The sequence below is a fragment of the Equus asinus genome, chromosome 11 (assembly GCF_041296235.1).
Source record: "Equus asinus isolate D_3611 breed Donkey chromosome 11, EquAss-T2T_v2, whole genome shotgun sequence".
NCBI classification, from domain to species: domain Eukaryota; kingdom Metazoa; phylum Chordata; class Mammalia; order Perissodactyla; family Equidae; genus Equus; species Equus asinus.
Window position 1 is genome coordinate 2,957,613 of NC_091800.1, and position 27,588 is coordinate 2,985,200.

At 43.1% G+C, this 27,588-nt stretch overlaps 2 protein-coding genes and 1 long non-coding RNA gene across 22 annotated transcripts in view; 1 reads left to right on the forward strand and 2 right to left on the reverse strand.

Moving 5' to 3' along the window:
* Window positions 1–23,733, forward strand: part of MPHOSPH8 (M-phase phosphoprotein 8) — a 60,943-nt gene extending 37,210 nt beyond the window's left edge. Inside the window, exons 6-14 of one of the 4 annotated variants that reach the window (XM_014839324.3) lie at window positions 8,689–8,814; window positions 8,896–8,984; window positions 11,771–11,911; window positions 13,035–13,121; window positions 16,723–16,877; window positions 19,123–19,277; window positions 21,661–21,788; window positions 22,720–22,803; window positions 23,351–23,733. In XM_014839324.3, the coding sequence (XP_014694810.3) occupies window positions 8,689–8,814; window positions 8,896–8,984; window positions 11,771–11,911; window positions 13,035–13,121; window positions 16,723–16,877; window positions 19,123–19,277; window positions 21,661–21,788; window positions 22,720–22,803; window positions 23,351–23,392 (1,007 nt within the window). In that variant the 3' untranslated portion in view covers window positions 23,393–23,733. Of the gene's footprint in view, window positions 1–8,688; window positions 8,815–8,895; window positions 8,985–11,770; window positions 11,912–13,034; window positions 13,122–16,722; window positions 16,878–19,122; window positions 19,278–21,660; window positions 21,789–22,719; window positions 23,055–23,350 lie in introns of those variants that run through there. The other 3 variants (XM_070520322.1, XM_044777471.2, XM_070520321.1) reach the window with 3 other exon arrangements.
* Window positions 4,123–7,240, reverse strand: LOC106829975 (uncharacterized). The gene is made up of 4 exons (XR_011506815.1): window positions 7,101–7,240; window positions 6,588–6,739; window positions 6,044–6,195; window positions 4,123–4,481 (listed from the first exon to the last, which is right to left on the reverse strand). It is a non-coding gene; the product is annotated as an uncharacterized lncRNA (long non-coding RNA).
* Window positions 17,007–27,588, reverse strand: part of PSPC1 (paraspeckle component 1) — a 103,654-nt gene continuing 93,072 nt past the window's right edge. For 9 of the 17 annotated variants that reach the window (XR_011506801.1, XR_011506811.1, XR_011506812.1 and 6 more), the window contains one exon: window positions 26,237–27,164. The gene's annotated coding sequence lies outside the window, so the exon portion shown is untranslated. Of the gene's footprint in view, window positions 18,283–26,236; window positions 27,165–27,588 lie in introns of those variants that run through there. The other 8 variants (XR_011506800.1, XR_011506809.1, XR_011506808.1 and 5 more) reach the window with 4 other exon arrangements.

Below are 27,588 nucleotides of genomic sequence, written 5' to 3' on the forward strand. Positions count from 1 at the left end.
TGGTATGCCTTGGGCCTTGTTTAGAACATGCGGATATGCTGTGACTGTGTTAACCAAATCGCTGTGTCTCAACGGCATTCCAGTGTCCTTGGCAATACACCATCCCACCTGGTACTACAGTGGCCGCTCTTTCTGTGCACCCGATCTGCTGTATCTACTGAAGGGTCAGTTGCTAGAACTCATAGCCAGGCTAGGGCATCAGCTTCCTGATTGCCAGGGGTGTCAGCACCTTATGAGCTGGGACATGGCAGATAGTGAGGACTGCCTCAGGCTCTTGCAGGTGAATCCAAATGTCCTTCCCCATCTCCTGACCCCACAAGGGCTTATTCATGATCACCACCCCTCAGCTTCCCACTGTCCAAACCACAGGGTTAATCCCTTTAGAACCGCGAAACTGTCAGTGCAAAGGGTTATCAGCCAGGGCTCCTGAGGGATCACCAGCCAGTCCACTCTGAGTTCAGCCCACTGGCTGCTGCACTTCATTCCTGTTTCCATCCAGGTGGTGTCATTGTTGGACTGAATAGCGACTGCAGTTCATGAGGATGGGCTGCCCCGACTAGATCCATTATGTACCAGGCGTCAGTGAGAACTGCCCCTACTCCCTCTCTGCAGGCCGCAGGGGCCACCACGGGAATAGGGATGAGGGCATCTGGACAGGGTAGAGATGCTGGTAGCCCCCACATTTGTAGAGACAGTGGGCTGGAGGACAGGGTGCTCCTCTGCTGCAAGTGGCATGCCATGTAGTCAAAGTTGGAGTCTGAGCCATGGCAGAGGTGGGTTAGTGGAACATATTATCAAACCACCCTTGATAGGAAGGGAAGTTCTTACCATAATATGCCATTTGTTCCTGAGAGGCTCTACCTGGAGAAGCACTGTGTACACTGCTAGAAGCTGTTACTCTGTGGGGGTTTCTGCCCTCTTCCAGAGCTGGGACCAAAATCTTAGAGGTACTGTCTCTTTTTGTTGTCTTTGCCACAGTGCCCACCCATACCTTCTGGGGTCCCAGACTCATCTAACTCCAGTGGGAGCCCTGCCTCAGAGATGCCCGGAGCTTTAATCTGCTTTACTTGGCTCTTTGCCTTCTCAAAGGCGGCTTGCTGCTCTGATGTTCTCTCCACACTTGTCCTTTCTTTACCAGGTGGTGTAAGGGATGGAGGCACTGTGCCAGGTAGGAATAAAAGTCCTCAAAACCCCCAAATCCTCAGAAGGGCTTCACTTCTTTCATGTTCTTAGGGTTGGATAGGCTTGCATCTTGTCAAACACAGCTTTTGGGTCATTGCACATCTTACGAACCAAATGACTCCCAAAAACTTTACGGTGATGTTCTATGGGTTCACTGCCCATCTTCTCTCTCACAGATGTTCCAGCAAAGTCTGCAGAGTGTCACGCAGCAGAGGCAAGTCTTCACATGTTAACATTATACCATCAGTGTAATAGGCCCATTTTACTGATGTGGGGAAGGAGAACAGGGACAGGTCTTGGGCTTCCATTCCATGACATACAGTGGGGATGTGCAGGTAACCTTGGGGAAGCACTTGAGAGTCCATTGTTGCCCCTCCCACGTGAAGATAAATAGATCTTGTGACTCAGTGGCCAGAGGTATACTGAAAAAAGCCTTTGCTAAGTCCAGTACAGCACAGCACCCTTCTCGGATTGTAGCCAAGTTATCTAAGGTGTTGGCAGTGTTGGGCACAGCCACACGGCTGGGGGCCCCCACCGTGTTCAGTTCTCAGTAGTTCATGGACACCAATCATCTGTCATGAGCCTTCTGGCTTTTTTACCAGCCATACGGGGCTGTTGAAAGCACAAAGGGCAGGGCGCATAGTACCTGCTGGGTGCAGTTCTTGGATAATTTCTCCTGTTTCCTTATGCTGCCAGGCAATTTATTTATTTTTATTTTTATTTTTTTTCCTTTTTCTCCCCAAAGCCCCCCAGTACATAGTTGTATATTATTCGTTGTGGGTCCTTCTAGTGGCCTGTGGGACGCTGCCTCACCGTGGTTTAGATGAGCAGTGCCATGTCTGCACCCAGGATTCGAACCAACGAAACACTGGGCCGCCTGCAGCAGAGCGCACGAACTTAACCACTCGGCCACGGGGCCAGCCCCCAGGCAATTTATATTGTTGACAGTTATCACTCTTTGCAGGGTCTAGAGACTTACTGGTTCCCAGTTGGGGTTTCCCCTCAGTACTGGTTTAGTTACTCTACCCTGGAGGCAGAATTCAGTGATAGAAGTTTGCAGAGTTTGACCTTACAGGTTATCATTGTCCAGTACGTTCTTTGGTATTGGAGAGAGAAAAACCTTGTGTTCTTGTGGGGGAAAATGCCCAATTTGCCGTGTCAAAGGGACCTTCCTGACCATAACCGTTTGCCTCCCATACCCATCGGTGGCACGGAGGGGCCAGAACACTTCTGAGGGTGACCATGGATTGGAGTACATTCTGCTCCAGTGTCCACCAGAACCATCACCTCTTGTTTATTTCTGGGTGACAGTGAGTAGTGAGCTCAACACGAGGCCTCCAGTTACCCGCAACAGCCCTCACCTGAAGGCGATCTTAGCCTGCATCCTATACCGGGGGTGTGGGAGGCACGCACCCTGAACAGGACTGTACCTGTGAGGCCTCCGCTTGAGCAGGCGGAGCATCGGGCATGGTGGGGCAGGTGGGGCAGGTCTGAACTGTTGTTCAGATTGTAAGGCTTTCCACAGGCTGACCAACAACACAGCATTGGGTTGTCCATCTGTCTGTTCAGGTTGCTTTTACTGGATGCTTTATAACTGACTGCGATGGACCTTTGGCTTTTTGAGCTCCCTCTCTGTCTCAGGTATTTCCCACAGCCGAGGATTTGTCAGTTTCTCTCAGATCAGCAATGGATTGCCCAACATCATAAACATCTTATCCAGCTGGGCTCACCATGGATATCAGTGTCCCATACCAGGTGCTTGGGGTGGACTGGAGTGTCTTGGCTTTCATTCCTACAGTGAATTTGACCTGATCAGGGCCTTCAAAGACAGGGAGTAGATGGCCTGTCTCATTCCCAGCTCCCTAAGGATTTCTTGTACCTCCTGCATAGGTTTCCAGGTGCCCAGGGCATCCCCCTCAGTGGGCCACGCCTCCCTGCAGGCAGGAATAATCCAGTCTGTAAGGGAGTGAGTGCCTTGAACTGCACACCATGCAGGCACTGCTGGTGGGCGGGCTGTGGGGATGTTGCTCCTCTTCTCTGCCTCCTGCCGGGTCAGAGAAGTACCATCACCTCCCCCCGTCTCCCATGGCTATACCAACCGTGCCTGGATACTTGCCCTGGCCTTTTGCTGGAACTTGGCAGCTATATCAGTAAGCTCAGCCTGCGTGTATTCTCTCATCATGAAAGTTTCCTGCACTGGGGGCTGCCCTGATGCCTGGGGTTGTTGTTGCTGTGCTTTGTTCTCCTTTGTATTAGGGGTTGGAGGGCATGGGGTGTTTCTTCCGTTGCACTGTCAGTCACCACAACATCCTCCTCACTCATCACTTTCCCAGCGATTCTGCCTCTTAGTATCTCAGTCGGCTTTGTCACAAGCACTTGGACCTTAATCTAAGGCAGCTTGCATCCTCCCAGCTTTGCACAATGGCACACTGAGGTCTCCGACTTACCCTGCTCTCTCACTTTGTCTGCCAGCCCCAGTGCTAGCAGAGTAGTGGATACCGTACATCTTTCTCTATCCTCAGCTGTTCTTCCAACTTTGTACGAGCTTCAGATGCCAGTTGGGCATCGGTGGCCGCTGAACTGCCCACAATAGAGGCCAGCCTTCTGTAGCTGCCATTCCTTTCTCTTTTTTGTTGCAGTGTGCTATCCGCAGTTTCTTAAGCAAAGGCATTAAAACAGCCAGCGTTTTCGGAGTGTCCCTGTAGTCAGGTGGCGCTCCACAAGCATCTGACATACAGTCTACCCTCCCCACAGAGAGGTCGATAGTCAACACGAGATTCCCCCCCGATGCCTCTTTCCCAAGACCCATCTCTTCAGTCTCCTGGCCAGCTCGCCACTTGTTGAGTCCCAACCACGGGCGTTGCCCAGGTGAAACCTGAAACTGGCCCCCGGACACAGAGGGCAGGGAGAGCCTGACGAAAGAGGCAGGCCACTCCAGATGGGGGGTGGCAGGTTTAATCAGCAAGGGAACTTACATAGGAGGCTTGTCTTGGGCAGTGCCGGACGAGTAGATCCCCACACCCACCCACCCGAATGCCTGAATGTAGTTCAGTCACGAATCAGTCCAGATGGTCTCAGCAACACCTTACGCTCTCAAGGCTGTGTCCTTGAAGTGGTTTCTACCATGGAAACGTTGAGCAGAACATGCATTCCACGGATAGGGCAGGGGCCTCCCGTTGCCCAGGTCCAGCTCTGGGGAAGCCAGCAGTCTCATGCTCTCAGTCAGTGACCTCCCCCAACAATAGAGAGCATCATTAAGGCCAGAAGTTGCTTCACTGAAAAGACTAATAGACAGTCCTCTAAGGAAAAAAAGAATGAAGGCTTAAAGAATATTTCCAATGAAAAAAGAGACATGATTGTAGATTGTGTCCAGATTAAAAAGATAAAAGAATTCTATGAGTGATTTCTTACCAGTCGATGTGAAAAAACGCAATGAAGTGGGAAAATTCCTGGAAAAATACAGTTTAACAAAACTGACCCAAGAAGAAATACAAAAATTGAATAGTCTTATACTATTAAAAAATATGAAATAGCAATTTAAAATAGCCTTACAAATTGTAACACCAGGCACAGATGGTTTCATATGTAAGAACTTTCTTCCTTAAAAACAGACAAAGAATGCTAAGTCGTTCTGTGAGCCCTTTATAGCTTCAGTACCAAAACCAGACAAAAACTATGTAAGAAAGGAAGATGACAGGCCAAGCTCACTCGAACTCAGATGTAAAAATCCCAAACAGAACATTAGCAAATTAAATGTAGCCATGAGTAAAAACATAACCTCTTAGATCACGCTGGATGTTCCTTAGGAATTAAGTGATTTAATAGCATTCTTGATTTTTAAAAAACAAAACCTAGCAAAAAAGGGGGAGCTTTCTCAGTCAATAAAGAGCATTAAACCTTCAGCAAACATATTTTCTAATGGTGAAACATTGGGAACATTTCTTTTAAATCAGAAACAGTGCAAAGGTGCAGTCTATCACCACTTTTGTTCAGTGTTATATTAAGGTCTACCCAGCACAGTAAGACACTAAAAAATGAAAAGACCTAAGCATTGGAAAAGAAGCCACCCCCCACCCGCCCCACCCATAAACACACAAAAAACAGCTGTCCATTATCAGATGGCATAATACATGTAGCAAACTTGAAAGAATCTACAAATAAATTATTAGAAATATTCTAAGAGTTTAGCAAGGTGGATATAGGACCAGTGTACAAAAATTAACTATATTTCTATATATATATTTCTATATAATGTACATTTCTATATACATTTCTACATACATAGTAAATTAATTTTAAGAAGATAATTTTCAACAGCAACACTTTTTAAAAGATTGCTAAGGATGTATTTCAAAAAGATATGTAAGACCTGTATGGAGAAAATTATAAAAGTTTCTTGCAAGTTATTAAAATTTATGTATACCATTTTTATTAATAGAAAATACAGTTTTATAAATTTGTCATTCTCTTCACATTGGTCTGTAGTGTCACTGTGGTTCCAGTCAAAATCTCAGCATAATTTCCTGTGGAATTTACAAATACTGATTCTAAGATTTATGTGAAAGACTAAAGAAGCCAGATCTGGTTATCCCAGCTGTAATCAGAACCTACTCGGGGCATGCACAGCTTAAGGAAATTCCATCAATGAAGGACCAACCGCATATACGACGGCAGTCCCATGAGATTAGTACCATATAGTCTGGTGTGTGATATAGGCTGTACCACCTAGGTTTGTGTAGGTGCAGTCTACAATGTTCACACCACAAGGAAATCACCTAATGATGCGTCTCTCAGAATGTGTCCCCGTCGTTAAGCAGCGCTTTACTTTATATAAAATTATAGCAGTAGATAGAGTATTTACCTGGCACAGAGAAGGTAGCTGAGCTACTCAACAGAGCAGAGACCTCATAATCAGACTCTCTCAGATCTAAAAACTGGGTAGATGACAAGTGGCAACACAGATCCATGGGGAGGATGAACTCTTCGTAGATGGTATGAGGATAATTGATTATCCTGTGGAAGAAACACGGTACATGAAGATCAAACTCTCATGGATTAAGGCCTTAAATATAAAGAGGACAGTTAGATGTTAGGTATTTAGAGGATAAAGAATCATGTCTGTCCAACCTTGGAAGTAGGAAAGGATTTCTTAAACAAGACACAAAAAAATACCAAAAAGAAAAGAGTAATAAAATTGACTACAAAAGTTAGTTCCATTCATCAAAGTTACTATTAAAAGGGGCAGAAAGACAAAGGATTAGTATCCAAAATATATAAAGAATAATGCAGTATGATACTGTGTTAGTCAAAGTTCTCCAGAGAAGCAGAACCAATAGGATATATTGAGAGAGAGAGAGAGAGAGAGAGAGAGAGAAAAGGAGATTTATTATGAGGAATTGGCTTACGTAATTATGGAGGGTTAGCATACTCCCACAGTCTGCCATGTGCAAGCTGGAGACCCAGGAAAGCTGGTGGTGTCCGAGTCCAGAGGCCTGAGAACCGTGGAGCCAATGGTGTAAGCCCTGGAGTTGAAGGCCCAAGAACCAGGAACTCCAATCTGAGGGCAGAAAAAGAGGGATGTCCCAGCTCAAGAGGAGAGAAATCTCCCTTCCTCGGCCACACCAGGGATTCAGTGATGTTGGGCCACCCTGATGAGGAGAGATCTTTAACTCAGCCTACTGACTCAGATGCTAACCTCTTCCAGACACACCCAGAAACCATGTTTCACCAGCTGTCCAGGCTTCCCCAGTCAAGCTGACACACAGAACTAACCATCACAGAAAGCAATTTTTATGAAACTAAGAAGTTACCAAAACTAACTGCAGATTTTTTTCGGATACGTGTATTTATAACCATACTACTTTTAAAAAAGAATGAAAGGGAATGACAGACCAGAATCCCAGATGTACAAGACCTGCCTCTGCGGTCGGTGTCGTGGGGTAGAAGGGAGCACGCGTGGCCTAGAGTGGTTCTGTGTTCAGGGCAGTGCCGCATTCACAGAGTTCACCTCGTTACCTACGATCTTTCCTTTACATCTAGTTTTTTATTAAAAATAAAGAGAAAAAGTTAAAACCACCAGATGCTGAGTTAAGATCCAAGATGCAGTCCTTGGTAGGAATGAAGAGAGGAGTTTGAGCCAGTTGGCTTCATTAGAGACAGAAAGCTGAGCTGCAGCATAACCCTTTCTGACCCTGTAGCTCCGTGCCAGTCCTGTAAATCAGATGCTGTTGTCTCAGCTTACCTGAACGCTCATCTCTCTTGCTCCCAGACCTTTCTGTGTGCTCTGTTGTGGCGCTGCAGTGGGGGAGGTCCACCTGTGCTCTCAGATACGTCTTATTGCAGCTGTGGCTCTTGGCTTCCTGGTGTGTGTGTCTGAGCCTCACTTTCCTCATCTGTAACATGTATCCCTTTACAGGTTATTGTGTATTAAATCAAATTAATTCAGTGTATTAATTCGTTTAAATAAGTTCACACTCCTTAATGAATGTTAGCTGCTTTCATTGTTAACACTACTGTCATTATTCAGAAAGTGGGGTGCAGCAAGTTTATGCCTTAGACAAAGCCATCCAGGTAACATGGAGCTGGGATTCAGATCCAGGACGGGTAGCTGCAAAGGCAGTGCTGTCTCCGATGGAGTGCTCTTGGAGGCAGCACAGGAAGTGTTTGGGTTCAGAGCTCTGGGACAAGTTCCTGCATTTATTCTCGTCTCTTTTACAAACTTCATTTCTATGGCAAGGTTAACTGCATAACATCTGTGTAGTTTGAGGAATTGATTTTAGGTGAAAATCCTTTCACTCTTACCATCAAATATTTGTGCTTTTCAACTTTTTAAAATAGTACAGTCATTTTGAGTTCCTCTCCAATGAGTTATGCTCACATCTCATTGATTGCACTGCCAGTAGGGGATGACCATGTCCGTCCAAAGTGTTAATGAGCCTGTGGATCAGACAAATGAGGGGAGCAGCTTGCACTTGCCTCGTGGTGTGATGGGCAGTAGAGAGCCGTGGGAGCACGGCGGGGTACTCAGCAGAGAGGGGTTCCAGGAGGAGAAGCTGGAGCTGAGTCTGGAAGGATCAGTAAGCAATGACTTATTTACATACAGGTCTGGTTTACACATTTAGAGTGACTTTACCTACATAAATGATTGAAAGCAATGTCTGTCCAAGAAGAATGGCCAAAGAAGGAAATGGTAGAGTCCTCTTCCTGAATCCCTGTGATTTCTCTCTTCCTCTGAGCTGCTTAATCCTGTGCTTAAAATTCATATTTCACTGTTTGAGTTAATAAGTTACCTGTTTATCTTTATGCCTTTGAAGCACCGTGACATCTAAATGTGGATGTTCATATTGCTTGCCGAAGAAAATCAGAAATTTAAGGACTGAGTTACATAATGATATATGTAAGAGCATATATAAAGCTTTGGTTTTGACGCCACAGATTTAATAAAACCGCATTGTATTTTTTTATTATCCAGAAAAATGTACTTACTAAGGTTCTTGTGTGTTCCAGATGGCAAACAACAGATCTTGAGTTTGGGCATGGACTTACAGCTAGAATGGATGACGTTAGAAGACTTCCAGAAGCATCTTGATGGGGAAGATGAGAATTTTCCTTCAGCGGATGCAATTCCAAGTAGTGCGTAGTTTTGGAATTATGGGGATCCTTTTCATGAAATCTAGATAGATAAAACCTAATTTATCATTTCTTTCTTTTTAGATTTATTGAGGGATGCTGTGAAAAATGGGGATTATATTACTGTAAAGGTTGCACTTAATTCAAATGAAGAGTATAACCTGGACCAAGAGGTAATATGTCTTTGTAAACTCCCGTGAAAGTAAGATGGAAAGTCACTCTTAAAAGAATTCAGTTTTATTTTTTACTTCTGTTTTTAATTATAAAAGTAATGCATGTTCACTTTATAAAGTTCGAACATTGTAGAAATAGATAATGTAGAAAATGATAGTCCCTGTCATTCCAGCCTCTGAAATAACCATTTGGTTCCGCTGTCCTCTGAGTGTCTGTGTGTCACCTCCGCAGCCTGGAGGAGTGTGAGTGACTCCTTGTCTTTGTGTTGTCCCTCAGGTTTGATCGCAACTGCCTGTCTTTCAGTTGCTGCTGGGTTTTTCGTACTGATTTATTAGGGTTTATACTTGAAGGCATATTAACCCTTTCTTCCTAGTTTTTAGGCTTTGGTTTTTGGGTCTTTTATGGCTTAGAGAGTTTTTATTTTTAGGTAGTCACGTCTGTTGATCTTTTCCTTTTTGACTTTTGAGTGCTTTGTCTTAGAAAAGATTTTTATATTTTCTTCTTTAGTATTCTTGGTTTAATTGTGGATTTTCTAGGTTTAATCTTTTGAGATTGCAGTTCAAAACAGTTATTGGGGGGCCAGCCCCGTGGCCAAGTGGTTAAGTTCGCACGCTCCGCTTCAGTGGCCCAGGGTTTCGCTGGTTCAGATCCTGCGCACGGACATGGCACTGCTCATCAGGCCATGCTGGGGCGGCATCCCACATGCCACAACTAGAGGGACCCACAACTGAAATATACCACTATGTACTGGGGAGATTTGGGGAGAAAAAGCAGGAAAAAAAACCAGTTATTGGGATTTTGATTGAAATTGCATGATACATATAGACTAAATTTGGCTGAGAATTGGCATGTTTACGCTTTGAGTCTTCCATCTAGGAACATAACTACCTTTATTCAGCTCTTCATTTTTTCCCTTAAGCAAAGTTTTATGAGTTTTTTCCTTCATATAGTTCTTGTACATTTATTTTAGATTATATTGCTACATACTTTATTAGTTATTTTACTATGATCATTAGGATCTTTTCCCCCACATTTTGTTTTCTAACTGGTTATTACATTAATGATAAAGCTATTGATTTCTCTGTGTATGTTTGTGTGTGTTGTCTTTAGTCACTTTATGAGATTCTCTTACTCTGATAATTTTTAAATTTTTTTTCCTGTTTTTTTCTTTATCTCCCCAAATCCCCCTAGTACATAGTTGTATATTTTAGTTGCGGGTCCTTCTAGTTGTGGCATGTGGGACACCACCTCAGCATGGCCTGATGAGGGGGTGCCATTCTGCGCCCAGGATCCAAACCAGAGAAACCCTGGCCTGCCGAAGTGAGCGCACAAACTTAACCACTCGGCCACAGGACCAGCCCCCCAATAACTGTTTTGAACTGTAATCTCAAAAGATTAAACCCAGAAAATCCACAATTAAATCAAGAAAACCTTGGATTTTCTGGGTAGAGAATTTGATCATCTGCTAAAAAATAACTTGTTTCCCTTTTTTCCAATAACGTTTCTTTTCTGGTCTTGTGAAATTGTTGACATTTTGAATAATAGTGGTGACAGAGACAGTTCTTTCTCTGATGTGGGTGTGGATTTCCCCTTGAGGGTCTCAAGCGTGAGGATTGTGCTTTGGTTTTTTCTGGTTAGCCTTTATCTTCCTCCACGTCCTTTCTTCATTTAGCTGCTTAAGTTTTCATTAGGGATGGATTTTGGGTTTTTTTTTTTTTCCTACTTTAATACTTATGTAGCTTGCTCTTATTAATAAAGCATAGTAGCTGCAGGGAACTTTCTGAAGTTAGAAGAAGTTTTTTTTCATGTACCAAGTTTTGTAGTAATAAGATACGTTATGACTGAGAGGAAGTGGTCACACTGTGTTATTTCAGTTGTGGTGGATTCTCTTGCATCTGTCTCAGGTGATAGCCCCAGGGATAATTTTCTTACATTTGTGCTCCCTCAGTTTGCTCATACAGGCAAGTTGTGTAAACTTTCAGATTAGAGCCAAATTAACTCCTATTGTATTAGAATTTGGTTTTATCAAATGCTATTTAATAAATCATTTTGTTCCCCATATGGTGTTTCAACTAGTGATTGGAAATATTTAACTGATAATTACCTTTTTATTTTTTGTCAGCTTTATGTAATTTTATCTGTATTCAAAGCACATTTCTTTAATTTCTCTGTCTTGTCCTGGCCTCTTAGAAACTAATCATATCAGTGTCCTGTGTCCTACTTCTGAGTGTTCTTCTTTATCCTTAGAGCAGTCACTCTCTCACTTCCCAACAATACATTTATGTGGCGGACATTTGTCTCATCCAGAGAGCGTTCATTTTAGCTTGTCATCAATAGAATGGGCTATGTTACTTCCACTGGTCATTTCTCGCCTTATATCTTTGGGCCAACTAAATGAATGTAATGAAGGTGTGAGTTTCACCTGTTTTACCTAGAACACAGGAGACTTTGGACCTGAAAAGTGAGATAGATAAATAACTACCTTTGCCTTTTGTATAGCATCAAGATTCACTGTTCATTTTCTGTCATGCAAAGTGGTGATGTGCCTTTAGAACTTAATACAAAGAAGTTGTAAGATTTTATGGTAACATTTATATATGAAAAAACTTCTAGAAGTTATTAGTTTCTGATTGTTTACTAGGATATTTTAGTGAAAAACCTAAGTAGGTGGTAAATCAGTGCAGTTTAGTGATTTCACATTGAAACATCCTAAGTGAGAAGATTTAGTTTGAAAATTTTTCTGAGTAAACATTGACATGTTTTTTCTTAAACAAAACCAATAAAGGATTCGAGCGGGATGACCCTGGTGATGCTTGCCGCAGCGGGCGGGCAAGATGACCTCCTGAGGCTCCTCATCAGAAAAGGAGCCAAAGTGAATGGGAGGCAGAAGAACGGAACCACTGCCCTCATCCACGCAGCGGAGAAGGTTGGTCACTGAAGATACGCCTTTCATCATCCTGTGAGGATTCCTGCCCATGAACTAAGATGGAGTCTGTTTCTGTAGTGAAATAGAATGGTCACGTAGTCACGTAACTTCAAAATTTCATACTTCAGTTCATCTGTGGCTTGTCATGAACAGATTTTTTTTAACCAGTAGTAGTACTTTGTAATAGAATTTTCAAAATGTGATTTATCTAGTTGGAAGTGATTTGTTGAAAAAAGACCTCTGAGGGGCTGGCCCCGTGGCCGAGTGGTTAAGTTCACGTGCTCTGTTGAGGGCGGCCCAGTGTTTCGTTGGTTCGAATCCTGGGTGCAGACATGGCACCACTCATCAAACCACGCTGAGGCAGCGTCCCACGTGCCACAACTAGAAGGACCCACAATGAAGAATATACCACTATGTACCAGGGGGCTTTGGGGAGAAAAAGGAAAAAAATAAAATCTTTTAAAAAAAAAGAAAAAAGACCTCTGATTAAGGTGCTAATATTGATTTCAATCTTAGATCTTTTAAAAATCTTTTATAATTGAAATTAAGTGTTCCTCTTGGTTAATAATTTAATTAAAATGTTCCCATATATTGTCTTTTTAAAGGGTTGATATGCAGAGGTTCTTAATGTTGAAACCAGGGGTTAAACTTCAGACTGAGGTTGCTGGCACAATGGTCTATGGCTGTGCACGGGCACGTGAGCAGTGGGGCCTTCGGCTCCTGCGGGCCCCTGCACATGAAGAACCGGGAATACTGTGTTCACCAGCCTGCTTGGAATAGAATCTGAGTATTTTTCTGGTGGCTAAAAATTTCAGAACATCTGGGGCCGGCGCCGTGGCCCAGTGGTTAAGTTTACGTGCTCCACTTCTGCGGCCCAGGGTTTCACCAGTTCGGATCCTGGGCGCAGACATGGCACCACTCATCAGGCCACGTTGAGGTGGCGTCCCACATGCCACAACTAGAAGAACCCACAACTGAAAATACACAACTATGTACCTGGGGGCTTTGGGAGAAAAAGGAAAAATAAAATGTTAAAAAAGAAAAAAATTTCAAAACATCTAAAAATATTTGTTTGAGAATTTGGGGAATTAAATTTGTTTTTGTTTTTTTTTTCCTTTAATAGAACTTTTTAACTACAGTGGCTATTCTTTTGGAAGCAGGAGCATTTGTAAATGTGCAGCAGAGCAATGGCGAGACCGCACTAATGAAGGTAAATGCCTCACATGGGTCGCTCGGTCCTCAGTCTCTCCACCGCTGGACTGTGCTGGGGGCTGGGAGTGGGATGGGGAGCAGAACAGTCTCTGGACTCAAGAAGGTCACAGAGCAGGAGGACAAGGAGACCAGAAGCAGTTAAAACTCGGTGTCACCAGTAATGTGACAGCTGTGAGATTACACGGAAGTCTGTACCGAGCTCAGTCTTGTGTGGATTCAGGACAAGCCTTAGGGTGGGTGTGGTGGGTGGCTAAGCTGTGTCCTGAACACGAAGCACAGGTTAGCAGGGATGGGCTGGTTTTGCATTTGGCTCTTCTGGGCCCAGCCTGGTCCAGCCTCTTCTTGGGCCAGTTCTGAATTCCTGGTCCATGGTGCTGTGAGGACAGAGCAGGTCCTGACACCGAGCTGTGGGTGGCTTGGTTCAGTTCCCATGTGGAGGCTCTGTCTTACTCCCTCCCCGAGATGCAGCTTTGTGTAAGCCATTGACTCAAGTCACTGTTGGTCTGAAGTCCTAGTTTTCAGCCTTCTTTTGTGAGTCAGGAAGGGAGCATGGTCCAGCCCCGAGTGAGCAGTGGCCTGGCCCTGAGTCTCATCTGGAGTCTCTGTTAGTTCTAAAAGGCCTGGATCACCTGCGCCCTTGGCCTTCGTCCACACACGAGGTTTAAACCTTGCTCACTGCTTGTGTTTCTGTTTCATTTTGGTTCATGGAAATGTTTCTTTTATTTAGGAGGCCTACTTTGGAATTTCAGTTTTCTTGTATGTGTTTCTATTATTACCATATGCTTAGAGCAAAGGTGCCACCTCAAAGCATGAATTTGAACTTTTTCTTATTGAGAAATCAGCAGGTGTATCCTAAACAGCAGATCATCTGGAGCATGAATGTCGTGTGTGTGGGGAGTGAGCACGAAAACTGTCGACATCCGTGCTAAGGCATTAGTCATTTCTCCTGAGAGCAGTTGGGAGCCATTACAAGGTTCAAGCTGTTTCTCAGACATAATCAGAAGAAAGGCTGGGCCTGGCTGTGGTTGGTTGTTTTTAATGCCCCTAGGACAGTATGGGAATATGGATTGGTTAGAAAGACATGCAGTTTGCAGACTCGTAGGGTGATTCTTAAAATTAAGTAAAATAATAGTCTTAGCTAGGTAGTGACAGCAGAGATAGAAGTAGGTAGGCTGACCAGTTTTTTAAGGAGGTACAATTCACAGGACGTGGTAATCCTGTTTCCTAAGTTAGCAAACACAGGAGCACAGGTATGGATGGGGAGACGGGCACTCAGCTTTGTACCTGTTGCGTTTGAGCTAGGAATGCTCAGGTGTTTCCCATGAGAGCTGTAGCTCAGGTGTGGGCTGGGGCATCAGGTTTGCAGTCATCAGTAGGCGACAGTGATTATAGCCATGGGCTGAGGATGGGGTCACTCACTGAGAGCTGGAAAGGTAAGAAAGGCCAGGGATGGCAGGAGGCTGCACAGGAAGGACAGAGAAGTAGGAGAAAGATGAGGAGAGGCGTCACGAGCGCCAAGAGAAGGCAGTGTTCAGGCAAGAGCTGGCTGGCAGTGTCCACTGGGGCACATCATCAGAACATCAGAGGCCGAGCTGAGAAGTGCCATTAGCCTGCACTTTGGCCGGGGTCGGTGCCCTGTCGGAGGAGTTGAGTGTGGTCTCAGGGTGAGGTTGCCGGGAGTGCAGAGGTGTGGGTGGGTGTGGTGGGTACGCAGGAGCCTGTCTGAGGAGGAGAGGGCAGTGCCCGCAGGGAGGGTGGGTCGAGGGACAGTTTGTGCTGCTCCCCAGAGGAGAGCTTAAAGCGTCTCTCAGTACTGTCTCAGTTAGGCTGCCAGTATCTACGCTTAGTGTCTTTTACTTACTTAGGTACTTCTTCCTGAAAAAACAGTATTTTAATTGCTTTAAGGATTTAGTCTATTAAGTTTTATTGAATTTTAGAATTAGAAGAAATAAACATGGGGAAAGACTTTCAGAAATTGAAATAAAAACCTTTTCATCTCAGGAAATAATGTATAAAATTGGTCATTTCCCAGAGTGGGAGAGTGCAGAGAAACCGCGTTCTCGCCCACTGGTGGGGGTGTAGTTGGTCCCAGCAGGGCTTCTCAGCTTCCCAGTGTGGACCGTGTTGTCAGGTTGTTCTTTGCCGTGGGGCTGTCCTGTGCACTGCAGGATCTTTGAAGCGCCCCTGCCCTCCACGCTAGATGCCAGTAGCACTCACTCCCAGTTGTGACGCCAGAAATGTCTCCAGACGTTACCTGACCTTCCCTGGCGGGCAGACTCACCCCTGGTGAGAACCACGGAGTTACGGCTTTGTGAAGGGCAGTGTGTCAGCTCCCCGGAGAGCTGCGTGCCCTCTGATCCGGCAGCTGCCCAACCTAGGTAGCTGTTCTGTAGAAATCCTGGCCCTGAGTGGACAGCAGACCAGCTGGCCTGGGCTGAGGCTCCCACTGTGTTCTTGGAGGAAAGCTCACTGGCCTGGCCCTGGTCCTTTATGATACAGCAAAACTCAGAATTAAGGGGCTTAGCTGAAGGCACTGACAGAGACAGGAAGAGAACCCTGGATGTAGGTCTTTGTACTCCAGAAATGGTCTTTAAACTGTCACAGCTCCATTTTAGATTTGCTGAATTCACCTTTGTGTCTGTGCTTAGTCAGTGTCCTTTAAGGCAGCCGCTAGGGAAGTTCTGAAGTTACTTTGTGGCATTAAGAGATGCGGTAGAGATTCCCAGTGCAGACAGTCCCTAACTGAGGATGGTTTCACTTAACAATTTTTCAACTTAACGATGGTGCGAAAGTGATATGCGTTCAGTAGAAACTGAACTTTGAATTTTGAACTTTGCTCTCTTTCCTGGGCCAGGAACATGCCGTCTCCCGTGATGCCGGGCAGTGGCAGCCACGGCTCCCAGTGAGCCCCGTGATCATGAGGGTAAAGCACCGATCCACTTAGAACCATTCTGCTTTCCCCTTTCAGTACAGTGTTCAATAATTACATGAGAGATTCAACGCTTTCTTATAAAATAAGCTTTGTGCTAGGTGATTTTGCCCAACTGTAGTGGAATGCAAGAAGTGTTCTGAGCATGTTTAGGTGAGGCTCAGCTGTGATGTTTGGTAGGTGAGGTGTATTAAATGCCTTTTTGACTTACAATATTTTCAACTTACTGTGGGTTTATCGGGGAGGAACCCCATCGTAAGTTGAGGAAGATCAGTATTAACTTCTCTAAGAGTGAGGGGCAAGCTCTCTGTTCTGGGTACCTCTGCTAAGATTCTGGGTCATAGGACATGGGACGTGGCTGAACACAGTGCACGATAGAGCTTAGAAAGGCCTAGGGTTTCTTCTATCTTGAAACAGAAGCATCTTTTTCAAAGTTGCCTGTTTCCCAAGGAATGAATGTGGCACACAAATTTCTGTGCTGTTGAGTGAGTAAAAGGAGCCCCCCACGCTCGTTTATGTGACAGTTTCTGACACTCAGGAGCACAACCCAGGTTTTCTCCCCTCTCTCCATGAAGAACTCCAGGCTCATGTGTGGCAAAAAGGGCAAACACTGACTGGTAGTTACCTTATTTTAGGTGTCAGTAATTATTTCTCCTCCTTCCTCACATAGGCCTGTAAAAGAGGAAATTCAGACATCGTACGACTTGTGATTGAATGTGGAGCTGACTGCAATATTTTGTCCAAGCACCAAAATAGTGCGCTGCATTTTGCAAAGCAGTGTAACAACGTATTGGTGTACGACTTGCTGAAGAATCATTTAGAGACGTAAGTGTGAAGTGAATGTGTCACAGTCAAGTCACAAAGTCTCCTATCTCTTTGGACACATCATAACTGGAGTGGCCTGTGTAGAGCTGCTCAAAAAAGATTGTCAAGTACAAGTCCTGACGGGTTTTTGCTCTCAAAACATCATGAATTTAATAAGTGGTATATGGATTATTTTTAAGAAACTTTCACACGTACCACTGTCCTATCCAGGAGTGTCTCCTTAAAAATCACAGTTATGCCCTCAATTTGGCTCACGCACACTTTCTTAAAACCTTTAGTTCAGTCTTTTTTTCTTTTTTTAAATAGACGTAATTTTTTAGACCAGTTTTAGCTTTACAGTGAAACTGAGCAGAAAGTACAGAGTTCTCGGGGCTGGCCCTGTGGCCGAGTGGTTAAGTTCGCGCGCTCCGCTGCAGGCGGCCCAGTGTTTCGTTGGTTTGAACCCTGGGCGCAGACATGGCACTGCTCATCAAACAATGCTGAGGCAGCGTCCCACATGCCACAACTAGAAGGACCCACAATGAAGAATATAATACAACTATATACTGTGAGGCTTTGGGGAGAAAAAGGAAAAAATAAAATCTTTAAAAAAAAGAAAGGAAAGTACAGAGAGTTCTCATATACCCCCTGCTGCCACACATGCACAGCCTCCCCGTCATCAGCTTCCCGCCAGAGCGGTGCCTTGTAGTAACCCGGGAACCTACAGTAACCCATCATTAGCACCCGGGGTCCAGGCTTTACAGTGGGGTTCACCTTGATGTTGTACATTCTAGGGGTCTTGACAAATGTGTAATGACACGAATCCACCATTACAGTGTCGCACAGAGTAGTTTTACTGCCCTAAAAATCCCCTGTGCTGCTCCTGTTTATCCCTCCTGTGCCCCCCGAAACCCTGGCAACCGCCCATCTTTTCCTGCCTCCATAGTTCTGCCTTTTCCACAAGGTCCTGCAGTTGCCATACAGCGTGTGGCCTCTTCCTACAGACGGGCTACTTTTACTAGTGACACACATTGAAGGTTCCTCCGTATCTTTCCATGGCTTGATGGCTCTTCTCTTTTCAGCACTGAGTGATAATTCCATAGTCTGGATGTATTACAGTTTATCCATTCAAGTTATTCTTTTTCAAATGAATTCCAGATCATCTCATTTTATTAGAAGTTCATACAAATAGTTTTCTTCTTTTCATCACTTAGGAATTATTTTGGCAACACATAACAGAAACTTCACAAACAGTAGCTAACACAAATAAGGTGTTTACTGTTGTAACAGGGAGTCCAGGGGTGGGCAGCCTTGGGCAGGAACAGCCACTCTTCCCGTCTCTTCCTCATCTCTCATACTTAGGATATGACTTGGATCTTCATGCCCGCAAGATGGTTACTCCAATGCCAGGTGTAGGATCTATATTCTAAACAGAAGGAAAGGTAAATTTCAGACGAGACAAAAAGGCAAAGGTCAAAGGGCATGTGCTCTGGTGAGTCTGCGCACTTTGACAGCCTTTGCTGGGAGCCTCATCCAACCGGTAGTTTGAGTGAGTCTGCGACCAGCCTTCATGGCTGCAAGGAATCCTGGGATGTGAACTCATCTGTCTCTTCACCTGGGTAAGAGTCACAGATGGCCAGCAAGTTGGGCAACCTGGCTTCCTGGTTTGCCGGAGCCCGAGGGGTTCCTGGGATGCTGGACTTTGTTTTGAAACTGTGATGAGTTTCCTGGGACTTTGGGCTTACACTCCTAAAATCAGAATATCCCAGGCAAACCAGTAGAGCTGGTTACCTTCCCAGCAAGAGAGCTTAAAAATACTTTCTCAGTCAGCACTAATAATTTTGACTGCTTTCTAAACAAAGTACTGTAACAAGACTTTTGTATGTGTGGCAGTTCTTCAACTTATTTTTTAATGGACTTTTCATTTCTAATTCTCCAAATTGATCATTCATTCATTAGACAGATACATAGTAAGTACTATGTGCCAGGCATTATTGAAAAGGCTGGGGAGATGGAGAGAGCAAGGGGGAAAGACTTGCCCTGGAGCCTCAGTCCCCACGAGAGGACGTAGTAAGACAAGTTGATACAGTGTGTTGCGTGCTGAGCGCCGAGGAGAAACAGAGCAGGGCGGCAAGATGAGGCAAGTTGCTGCTTTTTTTTTTTCCTGAAAGGCTGATCTGGGAAGGCTTCATTGGCATTCAACAATTTAATAATTTTATGACTCACGGTCCTTTTCGCATTAATAACTCTTACTGTACTCTTTTAGACTGTCAAGAGTAGCAGAAGAAACAATAAGGGATTACTTTGAAGCACGTCTTGCGTTAGTAGAACCCATTTTTCCAATAGCATGTCATCGTCTCTGTGAGGGGCCTGATTTTTCAACGGATTTCAATTACAAACCCCCACAGAACATACCAGAAGGTAAGCCTGTTTTCTTTCATTTTGAAATGTGACACTGTAAATATTAACTGGTTTTTGGGCAGAACTTTTCCTTTGAACAAAACCTTAAGGAAACTCCATTATGTGTAATAATGATGTCAACAGTGGAGCTACTCTGACAGAAAAAATAACAGGCTTAACTGATATCAACCATCCCAAGTGACTGAGAGGTCCACAGAGCACTGTCAGCACTTGTTTGAAAAGTGGTCAAGTTGGGTGTTAATATTATACTAGTTTTATTAAAATTGAGTTTTATTGAGATTTACCTTGAAGATTCTAAGTCCAGAATCAACGTTTGTCCTGAATTTTATTACTAATAGTCTTGGCTGGTTTTTTTTTCTTTCTTTCTTGAGGAAGAGTGGCCCTGAGCTAAGATCTGTGCTAGTCTTCTATTTTGTGTGTGGGACGCCACCACAGCATGGCTTGATGAGCAGTGTGTAGGTCCCTGCCTGGGATCTAAACCTGTGAGCCCTGGGCCGCCAAAGCAGTGCATACAAACTTAACCACTACGCCACCAGGCCGGCCCGAAGTCTTGCCCTTTTAAAAAGAAAAAAAACTAAATGTCTTGCCTCATAGTAAAGTTTAGTAGGAAGAGATGGACACTTCAGTTCTGCTTCCTATCTACTGCTTAGTAAGCGCTTTGCAGGCAAGACCATGACCATGGCCTCTCTAGGGCATGCATGCTGCATATATGAAGTGGAGAAAACTCTGCGTGAAAGTAGGAAGTTGGCTCTGGCTTTTTTGTTTCAGTAAAAAGAAACCCACCCACCTATTTAAAAAATATATATCAATGAGTACTTAATTAAAGAAAATATAGCCCTACCAATTACAGCCAGACATTTCTAACATCTTAGTGTTCAGTGAACTTAGCGCTGAAGAACTGTGATGTGCAGTTTCGACTGTTGAAGCGACCATTTGTGGGAGTGCGGGGGCTGGCTGAACAGGGCTGGGCCTTGACTGAATCACTGAGCTGGGCCAGCCGCCCACCAGTCACAGTGCCTGCGCTTCAGTACAACTGGACTGCCTTAGGGGTTAGTTTTTCCCTGCACATGTACAATGTCTGACCACCAGGAAGTTTCTCTTCATCTGTTGTGCGAACATCATAGCGTGCACTTACACAAACCCAGCTGGTACAGCCTACTACACATAGGCTTCTGTGATAGTAATCTCACAGGACCAGTCACGTATGCGGTCGGTCATTGGTCAAAACGTCATGGTGCGGCACGTGACTGTATGCAACCTTTGTCCCAACTGCTATTTCCTAGTGGAGCTGAGGGGAAAAGACACAGAGGAAACTGGCCCTCCATTATTTGGAGGCCTTTTTTCCTGCTTTCGATCCTCAGTGCTCTAAGGAAGAGGAAATTGCATTATAAAGCTCGAGCGCACAATTACAATGTGAGACCTTAAGTAGCTTGAAAGGAGAGATGAAAGAGCCATGGGCCCAGCCTGCCCTTTCTTTCCTGGGACCAGAATAAATAAAGCAAATGGTTCTCTGAGATCTCTTTTATGAAGTCTCCTCTTGTTTATAACTGGCCTGGATCAATATGTTGCCATGTTAAAAATGGCTTAACAGAACCTATTTTCTATTATTAAAAGTACAGCTTTTGTTTAGTAAATGAATCTTGCCAAATATTTTGGATATTCAGTGAAAGCTTCAAATCTCATAATAAGATTTTAATATTAATCAGAAAATTTGGAAAAGGCAAAAATAGCATGTGGAAGAAAATGGAAAGTCTCTCAAACTCACACCAAAAGACAACCACAGAAATGTCCGTGGATTGGATTCCATACACATGTACTCAGTGAGCAACAACTTTTTTTTTTTTTTTAAGATTTTATTTTTCCTTTTTCTCCCCAAAGCCCCCTGGTACAGAGTTGTGTATTTTTAGTTGTCGCATGTGGGACACCGCCTTAGCGTGGCCTGATGAGCGGTGCTGTGTCCGCGCCCAGGATCCGAATCAGCAAAACCGCGGGCCGCTGAACCGGAGCGTGCGAACTTAACCACTCGGCCACGGGGCCAGCCCCAGCAACAATTTTTAAATACCACTTTTTGTTAAACTAAAATAACTTTAATGTAGGAAAGCATATTTTAAAAAGTCTGTTCCATGGGCTATGAGTCAGGATTACTTGGTCGAAAAATAAAAAGGATTCTTTGGTTGGGAAAATGCTAGATAGCACCACCACCACCAAGTTGTGAAATTGGAGACCGACTCAGGTGGTTTGTGTGAGCTGACACCAGGCGAGTGCCACCCCCCAGGCTCACCTGGGCGCCCGCCTCACACCAGCACAGCTGCTCCTCCCTTGGGCTCTGAAAGGGGCCATTGGGATTGGTGTTGAAGTCTACGTTTACATCTCCCTTCTTCAGGCTCTGGCATCCTGCTGTTCATTTTCCACGCAAACTTTTTGGGTAAAGAAGTTATTGCCCGGCTCTGTGGACCATGCAGTGTACAAGCCGTAGTGTTAAATGATAAATTTCAACTTCCTGTTTTTCTGGTAAGGTTTTCTGTAGTTCATTAGTGAAAAGTGCATTCTTCTAATCAAAAGTACAGATAACTTTTAAACTGCTGTTTTTTAATAAAATGTTAATTTTAATTAAGTAAACCAGTTGTTGGAAATAAGGTTGACTCATAAAGTAAAATTATCCCAAATTTTGTCAATAAAAGTAAACCAAACAAATCTTTGACAAAAAATCTAAACGTCTGATACCTGTGCCACAAATTATGCTTATCATGTTTTACAACATTCTGAATATAAATTGTTACAGTACAAGAAACATGGTAACTTTAAATATTATGCGTTTTCCCACCATTGTAACTACAAACATTCACTTAAAGATTTAGGGCATTCGAAAAGTATCCTGTTCATACTTTGAATACCCAGTTACAACCACTATATGACGTTAGTTGTGTTTATGCTTAGTTTTAATTTGTAACTTTAGGTAATCATTATAATTTTGCTTCTTATTCACTTTGAACAGTTTAAAATAGATATTTATAAAATAACTGACCTATTAGTGGCTGTATAAATTTTTTTAACATAAAAAATGCTCTTGAAGTATCTTTGTGCATGATTCCTTTGCCAGAATTCTTTCCTTAGGCTGAATTAAGCAAAATTAAAAGCTTACGAAGACTTTCAACGCTCATGCCATATATGGCTGGATATATTCTAATCCTAATGATTTATCTGGTTGTTTTTTCCAGATAAACCTTATAAGCTTTTCTGTCATTTGTATCTTTTTCCTAAATCAAGGGAAAAGTAAAGAAATCACAGCCTACTGCCTAATATATAAACAAATACAAAACTTCTCCATCTGTGGAGTCTCTTTAAGATCAGGTTATACTCTTAGACTGAGACAGTCTGGCTGTTTCTAGATGCAGAAGTTTGTCTAAAGAAGTACTGACCTCTTTTTGGTCTCTTTCCCTAGGACAGTCATTTTGTTTACTCGTTCAGCCCTGTCGCAGGCCTCAATAAACTCTTCATAAGGCTGACGGAAGTACCCTCTGCTAAGGTGAAAATCCTTTCCTCATATTTAGTGTTACTGCTCAAATTGTTACTCCACATTACTTTCCCATCATTACAAAAAAATGTCCAGGATATTGTGATGTTCCTGGTATGCCTGTCCTAGAGACAGGTGCTCCCTAGGGTAGCACTGCTAGGTGTGTCTGTGTGAATCTAAAATGTATGGGAAGTAAATAACGTGTTAAGATAGGTATTAATGGGAAGAATGCAGTATTTATATAGTACCTGGTTTCTAGCAGTCTGAGTTGTGTTCTAGGCTTTGGTATTTTAATTGCCATATGTATGTCTCTAGGCTGGCTGGTCACTAACCTCTCTTTGTAAAACGAAGCTGGACTAGAGTAGTCTATGTAATAGTACGATTATTTAACGTAATAACCTAAAAATCAAATTATAAGCACTTGGATTTTAACTAAAATATTTAACTAAAATAGTGAAAATCTAATCTCAATTGATAACCAACTGGAAATACTGCCAAGAGAAACAAGTCTTGGCCGTGTGTGTGGCTGTCCTAATGTAGATGCGTTCTCTCTCAACAGGTGAAGTTGCTCATAGGTGCGTACAGAGTGCAGCTGCAGTGACTCACGGTGTGGGATCCTGGCGCAGCTATAACGTGTCCAGGTTTAGTCCCATCTGTAAACCTTCGAGTCTTCTAAGATGGGCAGTGATTCTGGTATACTATAAAATATACACATCGATATCTGCGCCAGTGTGCTGCAATACTCATGTTGCATCCAAGCTGCATATTCCAGTTTTTTCCACAATGTGGAACGGTACATATGAGGATTATTTAAGAAAATTAAAAGACTTTTTTTTAACTTGAAATTTTCTATGAGCCCTGGTGAATTTCTGTGTGAAAAAAAGAATAATATGTATGTTACATTCAAGTTACCTAAGCACTAAATAAAGTGTGAATTTGTCACCCTTGCAGTCTGACTATCTATCTACCATGGCCGGCAGGTTAGAGGGCGATCTGATCTGACGTGCAGCTGACACAGATCCCAAGTTGGAGGGGACAACTTTGTATGTTTGCAGTTATCCTCTATTCTTTGAACATATTATAACAAAATGATAAGTCTAAGATACAGCAAAAAATGTAAACCAGAAGATTATGAGGCATAAAAGGGAGCTAGTGGATGTGATCTTTTACCCTTGTTCTGGGAATCCAACAAGTAATTTTGAAAAGCTGGAACCTGCGCCCCAGTTCTGCACCCTGGGACGGCTGCCTGGGCCTCGCCACACTGTGCCTCATGGGAAGAGGCATTGCTTCTGTAGACTTCCCACAGGTCTCACTCACATTCTTTTAAGAAATATTTGGCAAACTAATAAGCTCATTCTGCATTATGGAAATATATAGAAGTGTTTAGTTCCTGATTAGTTTTAGAATTGTTGTTACAATTTTAATGAAAAATTCTCAGTGTCACAGATCCCCCAATCTGTATAGCTGTTTCAGAGAGCCATTTTTACTTTGCATACTAAAACGGCCTTTTCTCAGTTTTCTCAAAACACCACAATGTTAGTCTGTTTTCTTTGCATGTCAAGTCTCAGGGCTTCAAAACAAGATGGATACTCAGTGTGTAGTTTTTTAGCTAAATGACACCTGAGATTGGACTTTTTCAACTATATTGACTCGTGTACTAGTACTGTATCTGATTTCATAGCTTTCTAAAAAAAAGATGTTTGCTAGCAAAGTGCACACATCAGGAACATTGAGGGACCATGATACTAAGAGAAACTGGTTGAGAGATCATTTATCTCAAAATCGTGCCTAAGGCAATAACAGCTTTATGAGAACACTCTGGACCCAGGAGGCAAGGCTCTCTAGGAGAGAGACCAAGTAGGAAATCTGAAGACAGTTCCTTTAGGGATTTATTTAGACTGAGAACGTGAAAGCTATGAAAGGTCAGCAAGGATGAAATCTTTTCACAGGTGAAGCTGTTGCTTACGGGGGACTGACCCAGGGTCAGGGAGAGAACAGAAAGTTGTAGATAATTTGGGGTAACACTACCTTTGAGTTGTGTTTGCTTCCACCAGTTTCGTACCTGATACACTACTAAAGTCTGTAAACAATTGTGTCTACTACAACTATAACAGAGCCACACATTTGAACAGTTGTTCTGCTCTAAACTATATCTTCTCTATAGTTAGATGAAAAGCACACTTGTCCTTGAGTGGGTAAATGCTCAAAGATCTGGTTCCTTAAAGATGAAGAGGAATCTGTTAAGAGTCCCAGGTGAGAGAGCTTTCTTGCTGGCTCTCTGATGAGGCAGCTAATGCTGCAGGCGATGTGGCTGCTTTGATATTTAAATAAAATATGTACAAAGTGTAAGCAGTGATTTCTCTGGAAAACAAAGCAGTTCTCAAGCAGCACCTTACCAAAAGGTTAACAGATATGCTTAGTATTACAGGTCGAAACCAAAGCAACCTCCTTCATAGTTACAGAATCTATAACTGAGCTTTATTATCTAAGCCATGCGCGATCTCATGACTACACAGAAATAATCATAAATGGGATACATCACTCTTTGGCCAGACTCATTGAAAACCAATTAGTACACATCTCTGTGCTTCAGTTTTATCATTAAAAAAATGCATGACTTCTCAGCCCTTACTCCTTTCTGGCGTGCACTGAGATACGGACAGTGTTACTCAAATTGCTAGCTATGCTGTTCAGATCTGGTCTACTCTTGAGTACGGCTACAGTGGAAAGCACATTCATTACACCTTCTTTTATGTGCAACATCTGTACCAAAGAGAAGTGCCTAGTACCCAATGCCACTCAATAAATGTTAAACAACTAGAGTTAGATGGGGAGTTTGGGTTTTAGTCCAGGAATATGAAACTATTCAATTTCGTACACTATCTTCCAAGTCATGCCCATCTTAGTTCTTAAATTTGTAGAATTTATTGAGTCAAATGTCAGCAAGTTGCAATTTGAAGCTGAGGTAGTGCTTTTAGAATTCTACTCAGCGTTATACTAGTAGCTTTCAAACTTTAATGAGAATTTACTAGGGCTAACATGGTTTAGCAACCCAGAATGTTAACAGTGAAGGGCCTGATAAACCATTTACTATGAAAGTCTGTTTTGTCTTTGAATAAAAATGGAGAAATCGAGGGGCTGGCCCCGTGGCCGAGTGGTTAAGTTCGCGCGCTCCGCTGCAGGCAGCCCAGTGTTTCGTTAGTTCGAATCCTGGGCGCCGACATGGCACTGCTCATCAGACCACGCTGAGGCAGCGTCCCACATGCCACAACTAGAAGAACCCACAACGAAGAATACACAACTATGAACCGGGGGGCTTTGGGGAGAAAAAGGAAAATATAAAATCTTTAAAAAAAAAAAAAATGAAGAAATCGAAAAGTGCAAGGAGTATGATTACCGAAGACCAGGGAAAAAGAGGTCACATACACCAGAATATCAGAAGTGCTTTATGAAATCATTTTAAAAAGTTTAATAGTTCATACAATTAATGTTTCATAGCATAATACTATATAAACCCCTAGAATTATTTTAAATTTTTAAAACTTTACTGGTCCCAAATCTTTGCTAGGGAAGTTCAGAGGACCAGTGATGGAATCCACACTTCTTTCCTCCATCCTGGGCTGACTGCAGATAATGCTCCTTTTAGACCAAATCTGGGATTTCTAGGCCTGAAGTAAAGGAAAGTCTTACTAGTAAGCAAGCTGGAAAATTGTAATGACAAGTAGAGTTCACAATTCAGTCAGGACCAAATTAAAACAGAATCAGAGAAATAGTCATTGTCCATCATCCTGAGCTCCCAGAGGAACCCCAGTTGGAATCTAAATCTAGTATTTGGAAGAAAGTGATTTTCCATTTCTCTACAACACATTATCTCTGCCTTCCCTGTATCCCCCATTATTTGCCTTCCTTGGGTCAAGATACATACTTTAGTAAAACATGTCTTTTCTCACAACAGTGCCAAATTTCTTATGAGTAGTTCCTGATACTGGTGACTGACCCAAAACTGGAGGCTGAATGAGGTGGGAAAAATTCTTCTAGTGGTTCCCATTTATGGGGAGTTAAAGGGGCTGGGGGCGGGTTGTTGGCTACCACCGTAATACCTCCCAACATTAACCAGGAAGACCACACCAAGTGAGGAGACAGACATCTTTTTTAAAAAAAAGACTTGAATGAAAATGGGAAGTTTGCACTATTCCAGATATTTTAACCACAGAAAATTTGTTCATGAAGTATCTTTTTTCAAATGTCAAGTGTTATGATTGCTAGTACATCCATAAATTGTTCCTATGGAGCAATAAATTCACAAACGAAGTAAGATTTGTTTTCTGGCTTGTTTTTCCTGTGTCATTAAAGCATTTCTCTCACAAAATAACCTGAAAAAAAGACAAATTCTTTGTTAGTAAACAGGAATGAACATCCATAGCATATTTTCTAAAGGAAGAACAAAGAGGTTTCAGTTATAAAGAAAAAAATTTGCTGGGCTAGAGTCACTGAGCAGCAGACCTAAAAAATACTCAAGAACTGAATTAGTATATTTGACCCATAAAATTTCCAATAATCCAGTTGCTTCTGTAACTGGTATTTTGTTGTGAGCTGCTATGGAGATTAATCAAGTAACTGAATAGTTAAAAGTATTAATACTAAAAAAGCAGTGGTTCTGAAAATGTCCCCAGACCAGAGCAGCACCACCTTTATGTTAAAATGGAAATTCTCAGGGCTTCTAAATCACAAACCTGCTGGAGCCTAGCAGTCTGTTCTAAGAAGCCCTCCAGGGGATTCTGTTGTGCCTTGAAAGTG